This window comes from Chiloscyllium plagiosum, chromosome 17, assembly GCF_004010195.1.
Source record: "Chiloscyllium plagiosum isolate BGI_BamShark_2017 chromosome 17, ASM401019v2, whole genome shotgun sequence".
In the NCBI taxonomy this organism is placed as follows: Eukaryota; Metazoa; Chordata; class Chondrichthyes; order Orectolobiformes; family Hemiscylliidae; genus Chiloscyllium; species Chiloscyllium plagiosum.
In genome coordinates this window covers 58052332-58064979 of record NC_057726.1, presented here as the reverse complement: position 1 = coordinate 58064979, position 12648 = coordinate 58052332, and the positions used below count along the sequence as shown (strand labels likewise).

At 43.0% G+C, this 12648-nt stretch overlaps 1 protein-coding gene across 1 annotated transcript in view; it reads right to left on the bottom strand.

The window, feature by feature from the left end:
• The window catches only part of tradd (tnfrsf1a-associated via death domain), a 32976-nt gene that overhangs the window by 2540 nt on the left and 17788 nt on the right, over nt 1–12648 (bottom strand). The window contains exons 2-4 of the mRNA XM_043707216.1: nt 7846–7990; nt 4182–4450; nt 2473–2713 (exon numbers count right to left, since the gene is read on the bottom strand). Coding sequence (XP_043563151.1) covers nt 2473–2713; nt 4182–4450; nt 7846–7981 — 646 coding nt within the window. The 5' untranslated portion in view covers nt 7982–7990. The remainder of the gene's footprint in view (nt 1–2472; nt 2714–4181; nt 4451–7845; nt 7991–12648) is intronic.

Genomic DNA, 12648 nt, shown 5'->3' with positions numbered 1-12648 from the left:
GCCTTCTTCATTATCCTATCTACCTGCGACTCCACTTTCAAGGAGCTATGAACCTGCACTCCAAGGTTTCTTTGTTTAGCAACACTCCCTAGGACCTTAGCATTAAGTGTATAAGTCCTGCTAAGATTTGCTTTCCCAAAATGCAACACCTCGCATTTATCTGAATTAAACTGCATCTGCCACTTCTCAGCCCATTGGCTCATCTGGTCCAGATCCTGTTGTAACCTGAGGTAACCCTCTTCGCTGTCCACTACACCTCCAATTTTGGTGTCATCTGCAAACTTACTAACTGTACCGCTTATGTTCGCATCCGAATCATTTATGTAAATGACAAAAAGTAGAGGACCCAGCACCGATCCTTGTGGCACTCCACTGGTCACAGGCCTCCAGTCTGAAAATCAACCCTCCACCACCACCCTCTGTCTTCTACCTTTGAGCCAGGCATACAGATCACATCTACTGCTTTGCCCTCATCAATGTTCTTTGTTACTTCTTCAAAAAACTCAATCAAGTTTGTGAGAGCACAGAAATAAAAGGAAATTCAGCTGAACGGAAAAAATCATCAATTGGTTATTGCAACAATATAAAAGAATCCAAAATATAACATGATACATTTTTTAGTCTGATGACAGACGATGTAACCTTCTTGACAACACTTAGTTTCACAATTCTGAGGACTATAAAGAAATGGAATGATAAAAGTGTTAAAAGTCTTCTGGCCCTCAGCCTGAGGCACCACTAAATTATTTAGATAAAGTCTAAATTGTACAATACGACAAATAAAGTTACCTTTGCTCGAAAACATACAAAATGTTTTGCTGAAACATATCTTCAGACACTCTTAAAAATAATACAACAGCGTTTTCCACAATAACACTTATTTAATATGTGCTAGTGTTAGCTCTGACATCTGGGCAGATACTGCAACCAACACTATGATGCTACCACTTCTGCTCAGACAGTTTCTATAGCTTTCAGTCTGGTGAAAGGTAAGTCAGGGAACTCAGATATCCACCTCATCTGGTTTCCGATACATCTTTAGTGTAGAACTTCAAGTCGCATTCCATGTCTCACTGCTACTGTTTAATCATTTATTGGAAATAAAACTAGGATTAATTTTAACTGTCGTGCTTTGGTCAGATTACATTTTATTTGCCAACTAATAAAGTGGTAAGATAACTGTGTCAGACTTGCTGAGTTACAATGAGAAAGGTAGTCTCTGGAGTATACTATCACAAAATGATATCTGTAAAGCCACAGATTTTGGTTCATATGAGAAGCAGACTGCTTATAGAATCTGACTGAATTACAGCAGATGCACCGTACATTTAACTCAAATACTGTGCTAAGACAGGCCAAAGACAGAGCAATAAATTAATTCCCCACTTCTACTCCTATTGCAAGCTCAAAATAGTATTCACAACAGCCTTGAAACTAGTTCACATCCTGTGCCTGTTGCCTTCACCATGCTACAGAGAGACTGACCAAAAAGGAGAAAAATAACTTGCATGGATTTGCTCATTTGTTTTCTTCTTTATTCCATTCAGAGGATCAGGGTGTTGCCTGGAAAGTAAGCATTCATTGCCCCAATTTCTAATGTTCTCATGGGAGGGGGGATAGAGAGCTGCTGTGCATTAGTCAGAGGGAAATGGGTCTGAGTGGGTTACTCTTTGGAGGGTAGGTGTGGACTTGTTAGGCCGAAGGGCTTGTTTCCACACTGTAGGGAATCTAATCTAATCTAATCCACAGTGCAGTTATGGTTTTGAAGATGAAGTAGTAACAGCAACGGATTGTCACCAGCTTGAAGGAGAGTTTGGAGATGGTGCTTTGTCCATGCATCTGCTACCCTCACCCTTTGAGACTGCAGAGGTGGCAGGTTTGAAAGATTTGCCAAAGAACCCTTGTTGAATTGCTACAGGGTATCTAATAGAGGCTTTAGAGGCTGTAGTGAAAGGAGTGAATGTTTAAGATGATACATGGAGTGCTAATGAAGCATTTTCTACATTCTGGATGTTTGCTGAAAATTTGATAACATCCATTAAAGAATACCTAACCTAACTTTGTTAGTTTAGTGAGTTTAGCAACCATGAAAGAAAATACTTCTGAACACGGTTACAGACATGCCTCCAAAAATCAAAGCATATTTAAAATATACAGCCCAACATCAAAGCTAAGGAGCAGCTCTTTCTCTCATTCACTACACTACACATGAAAATACTGACGCCTGGATTTCAGATGTGGGTCAGGACCCCAATCACCAAGGATGCTCTCCAAAGCTCAGTCAAGAGTAGCTAATTTAGACTAACATATGCATACATGGAAATAAAACCAAGATTGAAGGACAGGGCACTAGAAAGAAAATAGCATGATCATTGACACGTGCCAATCCAACCAAGTCAGAATGATAGCTGTGGCTCTTCAGTCTTTTGCAGGTCATTTCCAGTAACTGCACACCTGGAGCTCAGCACTCACCAAATAAAACACCTTGAAATTCAAAACGGTCAGTCGAGTACAAAGGGCTTCCATTGGCTTGGATTGAAGATGGCGAGATTGAAGGTGGTGAGATTGGTGAAAGGGTTGAGGCTGCTGTTGGGGTTTTTAAATTAACACTGCAGTGTGTCTCGGAGCTCTGGCAGCTTGAACTATATTCGAGGACCAGTCGTCTAATGTCTTCTTCCAATCTGGAAACTTCATCGTCACGGAGGTGGTTAGGCTGAAATATAAAATTTATATAAAAATTAGAACGAACACTACAGCGGTCCAAGATATTTAAAGTTGGTGTGACTATGCGCTCGAGGGACAGAAAGCAGATTCAAAATTATTAAGCAATGAGAATAATCACTCCCGAAGCACTTTAAATGTGACAGTTTGCATTCAGCAAGGTGTCACATATAGCAGGGGGATAATGACCAGATCTCCTGTTTTATTATTGTTGATTGATGAATAAATAGTGAAGAGAGATACCTTGCAATTTTCAAGAGTACCAATGGTTCAGTTACATCCTGCTGGAAGTCTCTTCTGAGAGATGGCATCTCTGAAAATGTAGAATTCATTTCACTGGAGTGTCAGCCCAGGTTTTCTGCATGTGTCTCCAGTATGGGATTTTCTGACTTTGAGGTAATACTGTTTACACTTGGCCCCAGCTGATAGATGCATCAGCCTTTTCATCCAGATAAATTTATGCTAAGTAGGTAAATTGCACGTAAAATCAAGGCAATCAGGGCAAACCTTTACAAATCTAGGGCTATGTCTCAGCTCAGATATTGTGCAGAATTCTGAGCACCACAACATAGCAGCATTCCAAGGCCTTGACGGGGGTAAAAAGAAAACTGATCAGGACCTTATGGGGGATGCCAGGCTTCAATCACGTAATACAAAAATTCAAGGAACTGGGACTGCTGTCCTTAGAGAAGACATAATAAAAACATTCAAAAGTTATGACTGGTTTTGAAGGATCAAAGAGGTGAGAGTGCTTTCTCTGGTAAATGGGGTTGATCACCAAAGATCACTGATTTAAAATAATTAGAAAATAAACCAAAGGGAAGTGAGGATAAATGCTCTCATGTAGTGTTTTTATCAGAGACAGACAAGAATGTTAGAACTTTCAAAAGGCAACTAGAAATGTCCTCAAAGAGAACTCATTTGCAGAGTCACCAGGAATGTGGGCCAAAATGGGACAGCTCATTAAAAATAAGTTGTCTCCTTGTGGTGATACACTGGGGAGATTCCCTGCCCGAGTAAGAAGGTCCAAGTTCAAGCCCCCCTCCAGAAATTGATGGCCAAGGAAACTGCAGAGTGAGTATTACTTGCAAATCATTCCAATGTATGCCAACTCCAGGCAGCAAGAGAGTGATATTTGATGTGATGGAAAGGAAATTGGGATCTCTCCAATCACTGTCCACTGTTCAGACTACATCCTGCACGTAAAGGCACATATTAGACCAAGGTGATAATGGTCTCAGTTGTCTGGATGGCTGGTGTGGATTGGACTGGTGTCAACAGTACGGGGTTTCATTTCTGTTCCAGTTGGAGTGGATTCAGGCCTTGACCCTGATGGAGGATGTAACAGTGTGGATCGCACCTGCATTCGGGCAGAGAACTTAAAATGATGATTTAAAAGAGCTGATACAAGACTGATACACCAAAGGGCCCCTTTCTGTGTGGTAGGATTCTACACCCACCTCGTTGGCTTTGATATGCCTCAGACAGTCTTCTGGATTTTCCAGGATGTCATCCAATGTCACTGTGCCAGCCTTAAGCTCTGTACTACAAGTGAAGTTGGGTATTGATTGGTTTCTGAAATGGTACACTAAAGCCTGCTGGAGTTTGTCATTTCTGTAATTGTGAAGAAAATTCTTGCATTTCCTTTCTTCTGTAAATTTCAGCTCGAGTCCAAAGCCACTGCCGTAAATTTTCAGGATTTCGACACCTCCGGAACTGCCAGCGGCATCTGCAAAAGAATTACATGATATTATTAACCATGCAGACACTCCCACAATGTAGGGTGAATGCATATATAATTTGCTTCATTGAATTGTAAATAAAGGAGTTTTTATTCATTGAGCTGATAGTAACACATAAAAGTTAGAAAATGAAAACGAAAGTTTGGCCCAACCATTTCACATTATTCAAAGACTAAGTGGTTTCAATCTCATTTATTCAGCCTGGACCCACGTTCCTGCAATAACTTTTCGAGTCTAAACTTGAATATTTACATTTCTACCACAAAACAGTAAAATTGCAAGTGAATGCCACAGTCTCATAACTCTGTGTGAAGAGGTTTCCTCTTGTTTTCTGTTCTAAACCTCATATTTAACAACAAGCACATGTTGTATTTATGGAGCACCTTTAATCTAGTAAAAGATCCAAGTGACTTCATTAGCGCATTGTCTAACAAAATACAGCCTGCAAGACACAAAGATATTGGAAAGATGAGGCACTCAGAATCCCTACAGTGTGGAAGCAGATCACTCAGTCCATTGAGTCCACTCTGAAGAGCATCCCACCCAGACCACTCCCCTACCCTATCCTTGTAACCCTGCATTTCCTGCTAATCCACTGAGCCTCTACATTCCTGGACATTGTGGGCAATTTATCATAGCCAATCCACTTAACCTGCACATCTTTGAACTGTGGGAGGAAATCGGAGCACCTGGAGGAGAATCGAACAGTGGAATCGAACCCATGTCCCTGGCGCTGTGAGGCAGCAGCACTGAGTCACCGTGCTGCCCTTCAAACAGGTAGTTTTTAAATGGAATCTCTTAGGGGAAAAGAGGTAGAGAGATGGAGAAGCAGAGGGAGGGAATTTTAAAGTTTCGGGCCTTGGAATCTGAAGGCGCGGTCGCCAAGAAAGGGAGTTACTAATGTCGGGGATGCTCAAAAGACCACAATTTGATGCATACAGATATCCCAGAAGGTTATGGAGTTAGAAGATGAGGTATAAAGAGGCAAGAGCCATGAGAGGTTTGAAAACAAGAAAGAGGTTGAACAAAGTTTAAAAAAAAGGCACTATTTAATCAGGATGTAGGTCACCGAGTAGAGAAGTCATTGGTGAACAAGATTTGGGTGTAAGTTCAGATATGGGCAGGAGGATAGAAATGACAGGCTGGTCAAGACATTTTGGCATAGTCAAATCTAGAGGTTACAAAGGTGTATCTCTACCCCTCTCCAATTATTTACATCTACCCAGTCATATTCTTCACAGCTTGACACACGTCAATTAAGTTGCCCAGTAACGTATGGACCACTGATTAAAGAAATTGCAATTTACCAAGTCTTTCTTCATAGCTGAAGAATAAAGATCTTTCCTTCTCCTCGGATCTTTTCCCACAAGTTCATCATGACCTTTTGGTTTTTTACATTTAACACTTCATGATTAAATTTAGAGTTTGACAGGATTATTTCACTTCCACTAACAATTCAAGGTGCTGTCTCTAATGGCCCATCATTTCTTTTCAGAAAAAAAAAGTACTGTCACAAAGTAATTATCACCTCATACTTACTGATATTAAATTCCATCTGCCATTTTTTTTAAAGACCATTCTTCTACCTTCCAACCCCTTATTTCTTCCTTTGATTGTCTAAAGAATTAATTATAACTCCTATTTTTGTTGCAAGTCAAAATTTTGACAGCACTACTTCCCACTGAGGCCTCAGCTTATTAATCTGCACAGGGAGCTCTGGGACCAAGCTGTATGATACTCTGAAATGAAAAATGCCCTTAACTCTTCATTTTTTGTCTTCCTTCTGCCCATTTCTTTTTCAAAAATTGGCATCCTCACAAAGCGATGATCTTGAAGCTTGGGGTAAGGTTGGAGGGAGAGTCACAAGGTTGAATCTTAGTTTAAGAAATCTTAATCACCTAGATGGGCTCAGAACCAGGTCTTTATATGTCAAGAGACGTGTAAACTCTGAGGTGATCTGATTTAAGGTACAAGATAATAGTATTTGGGTTCGAAGGTTAGGAGGGATGGTGGGTTTGGGGGGTGGAAATGGGGAGGGTGTCACAATCTCAATTGATAAAAAAGACACACTGGGTTACACATCATGACATGGATATTTTCCCAGTAAATGGCAAACACTGGAATGGGCTGCCCACTCGTATGGCAATGCCACTTCATCCAAATCCTTCGATGGAAAGCTGGACTTGTTCTTCCTGGGACATCGATCACCGTTCTTGAGAGGAACGTAATGAATGACGTTAACGAGGGCCAGATTCATTTCCTCAGTGAGCTCCAAATGTCTACAGATGTTAGGGAGAAAATTCTCACACATAATTTACTTGACTTTCCACTTCTCTCAGGAGATTCCATGTCTTGCAAGTAAAAAGGGAGATGTCAACAGGGATGCACAAACCACCAATGTTAATTTTCCTGTTCGCACTCCTGGGTACATGTCCCGCAGCTCACATTTGGCAATGTGCTACCTACATATTCAGGTGAATTAGTGCCCCTTAAATGTTGCTTTTTAATGTTTCTCAAATGGGCAAAAATGTTTTATATCATGGAATGAAAGTCTGTGGACACAACCTCATCAATCGTTAGCAAGTATTCACTTCAGATAATTCAACAAACATAGAAATTGTGGACATGATGAGAATATCAGAGAATAGTGGAGAATATCAGTGGGGAAACAAGCCATTCAGCCCAACAAGTCTACACCAACTCTCCAACGGATATCCCACCCAGATTCACCCTCCTTCCTTGTCCCTGTATTTCCCATGGCCAATCCGCCTACCCTGCACATCTTTGGACTGTGGGAAGAAACCTGAGCAGACAGGGGGAGAAAGTGCAAGCTCCACACAGAGAGTTGCTAGAGGCTGAAATTAAACTGCATCCCTGGTACTGTGAGGCAGCAGTGCTAACCACTGAGCCACCGTGCTGCCCCATGCAGAGTAATGGAGAAAAAAAAGCCAAACCAATCACAACCTTCCCTCCCCTTCATACAACACTGCTTGTCGTACACATCAGCATAGGCATTTTTGGAGTGTTGTATTGGAAATGGGGTAGATAGTTTGTGGGATCCAATACTCTAACAACATAAGCTTTAACAAATTTAGATATCCGAGCTGAAACAAAGATTTGTGAGATGTTGAAAATCTACTATATGACATATTTTGATGGTCTAATTTTCTCAATAAAGCTCCTCAGAAAGAGGAGTCATATCTGGACTGATTGATGGATTATTTTTAGTTCATTGAATGAATCTCTTAGTCCTTTTCTTAGCAACATTTACAATACTCAGTACGCTCCAGTGAAATGCAGTTTGCAGTCCAGCTTATTGCTAATAACTGGCACGGGAACGAAGGTCAGCAAAGTAAGGGGCAACCTGTAGGTTGAAACTTACCTGCAAGTGTCAGTTTCAGGGCTTTATAAATTTTCAGGCGTAGCTGGGGTTCCTTGTACATGGCTGATAGATCCATTTCATCTGAGTGAATGAAGAGAAACACACTGCCCACCCAGGCTGGAGCTACAGAATCCATCCTCAGCCACTGCAAAACAGACAAAATAGAGAGGTCACTGAAACCAGCGTGGCTACCTCTTACATATATGCACACACTGACCAACAGGGGAATACAGTGCGGATCAAAACACATGCATCGGTCACTAAAAGTATTTCACATACAGAGAAATATGAATCCTTCCCCAACTCAGCTCCAAGCGTTGACAAAAAAAATGCTCAAGAGTTGACAACTAATCTGAGTCTTAGATCAAATGACATAAATGAAATAAAGGGACTGGCATACTGATTAAACTCTGTCACAAGTATACATGGCCATATGCTCATTTAGCTTCTATATATAGCTTATAGGTTGAATGTGGTTAGAGACAAAAAAAACCTGCAGATGCTGGAATCCAAGGTAGACAAGCAGGAGGCTGGAAGAACACAGTAAGCCAGGCAGCATCAAGAGATTGAATGTAGCTGATGTCGAGAGGATATTTTCCTCCCAATTTGCCACTTCTTTATTTTTACGTTTTAAATATACTGATGCTCACGTACACAATATCAGAAATGAATCCACTTTGACATTTTGAAAAACAGGCTTCTTGTACATTGGACCGGATGATTTCCTTCTCCTGTGCTGTCGCATGCTTACTATTTTAATGTCCGAGTTTGGTCAAACCCAGTCGCTTTTTTATATGCCGTAATGATTCAGGTAAGCACACTGCCAGTCAGACCTTTGCAGGAAGACCCTGAGGAAATTGAACCTTATTATCGAAGGGAATGCCACCTCAGAACTGTGAGACAGTTGCAACAATTTGGTCAGATCAGGGACAGGAAAATGAAACAAAGTAGTGTAACACTGGTGCACTGGAGCATTACGTATTAATACCAGTTACTTAGGGAAATAAAGCAAAAAAAGGTTTAAGTTAAGCCAAGAGAATGCTTAACCTCACGCTGTAAAATCATGAGGGGCAGAGATAAGGTGAATAGCAAAGGCCTTTCTGTAGGGCAGGGAAATTCAGAACTAGGGGGCATTGGGTTAAGGTGAGGAGGGGGGTGGAGCAAGGGTAAAAGGGAGTTCAGGGTCATCTTTTTCCACACAGAGGGTGGGGTGTGTTCAGTGGAATGAACTACCAGAGGAAATGTACTGATACAACATTTAAAAGACGTTTGGACAGGTACATGAATAGGAGGGATATGGGCCAAACGCAGGCAAATGGGACTGATTTAGTTCAGGAAACTTGGTCGGCATGAACAAATTAGATCAAAGTCTCTGTTTCTGTGTTGTATGAATTTGCGACTCACCTACGATTGCCATTAGCAACTACCCTGGATCACTGACTAAATAGGCTGAGTGAGATTTAGTGCCAACATATGCTACATGATTTTTTTTTTGAGCCTTCCTTAGAGCAATCTGCTACTCTCCAGTCAACCGGACGCCTCAAGAGCCAAAATAGAGGAAGAACGTCCGATTGACCAGACTGAATTCAAATCAAGTCCTGTGGAGTGAAAGATCAGTGACTCACCATTGCCAATCAGCCTCCACCACTCCAATGTGCAAGTAACCAAGGGTTATGGGAAAGCTCAGGAATGTTGGATTAGCTGTGATTCTTTAAAATGGTGGAGCAGGCTCTATGGGCCAAACAGCCTCCTCCTGTTCCGACTCCATATGGTCTTAAGGAACACTAATGACGACAGCCAAAATGTACCCATGGCCTTCACTAAACCCATGGTCTGAACATGATGTGATGTAAGAATCCATGAAAAACATTTAAGTTCAAATCCCAGCACAGCACATTGGAGCTTTGAGTTTCAGTTTTCAGGCTCATTCAACACCTGATATTTCCACAGGCCCTTCCTGCTCTGGGTACATCCGGTAACTAAATGGGTCTGGCTTCCTGCGAAAGCCTTCAGCAGCCAACTGTTCCTCCACCTTTCACAACAAGTGCTCTCGGTTGAACAAGCAGACTAATTACAATTCCCACTCCCTCTCCTGAATGCTGTGGCATATTCTTTATACCTTTAATCGAGCCTGACTTATTGTAGGCATTTCTGTTTCAGAAAGCAGCTCTGTTAATTATCCTCGGCCTCCCACACTTGGTGCCTGTGTTTGACAGTCCAGCTGTGACTGCCACACTGCATACTCCCAATCTGCAGATAAAAGGTCTCTGTGTTGCCTGACAAGGCAGTGCAGCAACTCACCAGCCCTCATCAGGAAAACAGTCCAGTTAGCCAACCCTCAAACCACCCAATGTACTGTCCACAGCCTCAGAAAGCAGCAAGTGACTGGTCCTTCGCACCGTGGTGTTGGGGGTGGAAGGGAGGGATGGCGGCAGTATCAAATCCCAGGTCTTACTGCACAGAATGTTAACTACCTCAACTGTACATGTCAAAAGCTCCTTGCTGGCAGACTGCCAGGTGAGGTCACGTTTTCCTCAGCTCCATTTATCATTACATCTGAGAGAACCTGAGAGGTGCGAGGGAGGAGCAAAGGACTTCTGGGAAGGTTTTAAGTGGGTGGCTGAGGGGGGGAATTGAGGAGATGTACAGGGAGGTGATCACTCCCCAGATACAGGATAAGGACAGCTGGGTTACTGTCAAGGGGAGGAAAGGGAACCGACGATCAGAGCAGGGATCCCCTATGGCCATTCCCCTCAGCAATAAGCATACCGTTTTGGATACTGCTGGTAGGGACAGCCTACCAGGGGAAAGCTATAGTTATCAGGTCTCTGGCACTGAAGCCCAGAAGGGAAGGGGGGGAAAATAGAAAAGCACTAGTGGTAGGAGACTCAATAGTTAGACAGATTGACAGGAGATTTTGTGGTGAGGAACGGGACTCCCGGAAGGTATGTTGCCTCCCCGGTGCCAGGGTCTGGGGTGTCACCGATTGGGTTTACAGGATGCTGAAGAGGGAGGGGGAGCAGCCAGAAATTGTGGTACATATTGGCACCAATGATATAGCCAGGAAAGGGATTGAGGATCTGAAAAGTGACTGCAGAGAGTTAGGTTGGAAGCTGAAAAATAGGACAAGTAGTGATCTCGGGTTTGCTACCGGTGCCACGAGATAGTGAGGTGAGGAACAGTCAGCGAATGCAGCTTAACACGTTGCTGCGAGGCTGGTGCAAGAGGGAGGGCTTCAGATGCCTAGACCATTGGGATACCTTCTGGGGAAGGTGGGACCTGTACATAAAGGATGGGTTGCACCTGAACTGGAGGGGCACAAATGTCCTGGGTGGGAGATTAGTTTGTGTGATTCAAGAGGGTTTAAACTAGTTTGGCAGGGGTGTGGGAATCGGAGCCACATGTCTGAGAGGGGGTCAGTTGTGGATGGGGCAGTGACAGAATGTATTGAATCTATCAAGAAGGTTTCTCATGCGATGAAACAAAGGGATCGGTTAAAGTGTGTCTGCTTTAATGCAAGGAGTGTCAGAAATAAGAGTGATGAACTTACAGCATGGATCAATACTTGGGGATACGATGTTGTGGCCATAACAGAGACGTGGGTTTCACAGGGGCAGGAATGGTTGCTTGATGTTCCAGGGTTTAGAACTTTTAAAAAGAACAGGTAGGGTGGAAAAAGGAGGGGGTATAGCATTGCTAATCAGAGAGTGCATTACAGCTACAGAAATGAAGTTTGTTGAGGAAGGTTTGTCTGCTGAGTCAGTATGGGTGGAAGTTAGGAACAGCAAGGGAACAGCCACTGCATTGGAGATTTACGACAGAACACCTAATAGCAGTAGAGAGATTGAAGAACTCATAGGCGGGCAGATTCTGTAAAAATGCAGAAGTAGCAGGGTTGTTGTTATGGGTGATTTCAACTTCCCCAATATCGGCTGGAACCTCCTAAGTGCAGATGGTTTGGATGGAGCCGTTTTTGTCAGGTGTGTTCAGGAGGGTTTCCTTACTCAGTATGTGGACAGACAGACGAGGGGAGAAGCCATTTTGGATTTGGTGCTCGGCAACGAGCCAGGACAGGTGTCAGATCTCACAGTGGGAGAGCACTTTGGTGAAAGTGATCACAACTGCCTCACATTTAGCATAACCTTGGAGAGTGAAAGGAGCATTACTGAGGGAAGATATTTAATTGGGGAAAAGGAAATTATGACACTATCAGACAGGAGTTGGGAAGTACAGACTGGGAGCAATTGTTCCACAGAAAGAGCACAGTAGACATGTGGAGACTGTTTAAGGAGCAGTTGTTGCGAGTGATTCATGAATTTGTTTTTCTGAGACAGTAAGAAGGGGTAAGGTTAAGGAACCTTGGATGACGAGAACAGAGGAACTTCTGGTCAAAAGGAAGAAGGCAGCTTACGTAAGGTGGAGGAAGCAAGGATGTAGCACAGCTTTAGGGGATTAGGTTGAGCAATTCATCAACTTCACCAACACATTCCACCCTGACCTTAAATTTACCTGGACCATCTCTGACACCTCCCTCCTCTTCCTGGACCTCTTCATCTCCATTAATGACGACCAACTTGACACTGACATTTTTTACAAACCCACCGACTCCCACAGCTACCTGGATTACACCTCTTCCCACCCTACCTCTTGCAAAAATGCCATCCCGTATTCCCAATTCCTCCGCCTCCACCGTATCTGCTCCCAGGAGGAGCAGTTCCACCACAGAACACACCAGATGGCCACCTTCATTAGAGACCGCAATTTCTCTTCCCTCGTGGTTAAAGATGCCCTCCAATGCATCTC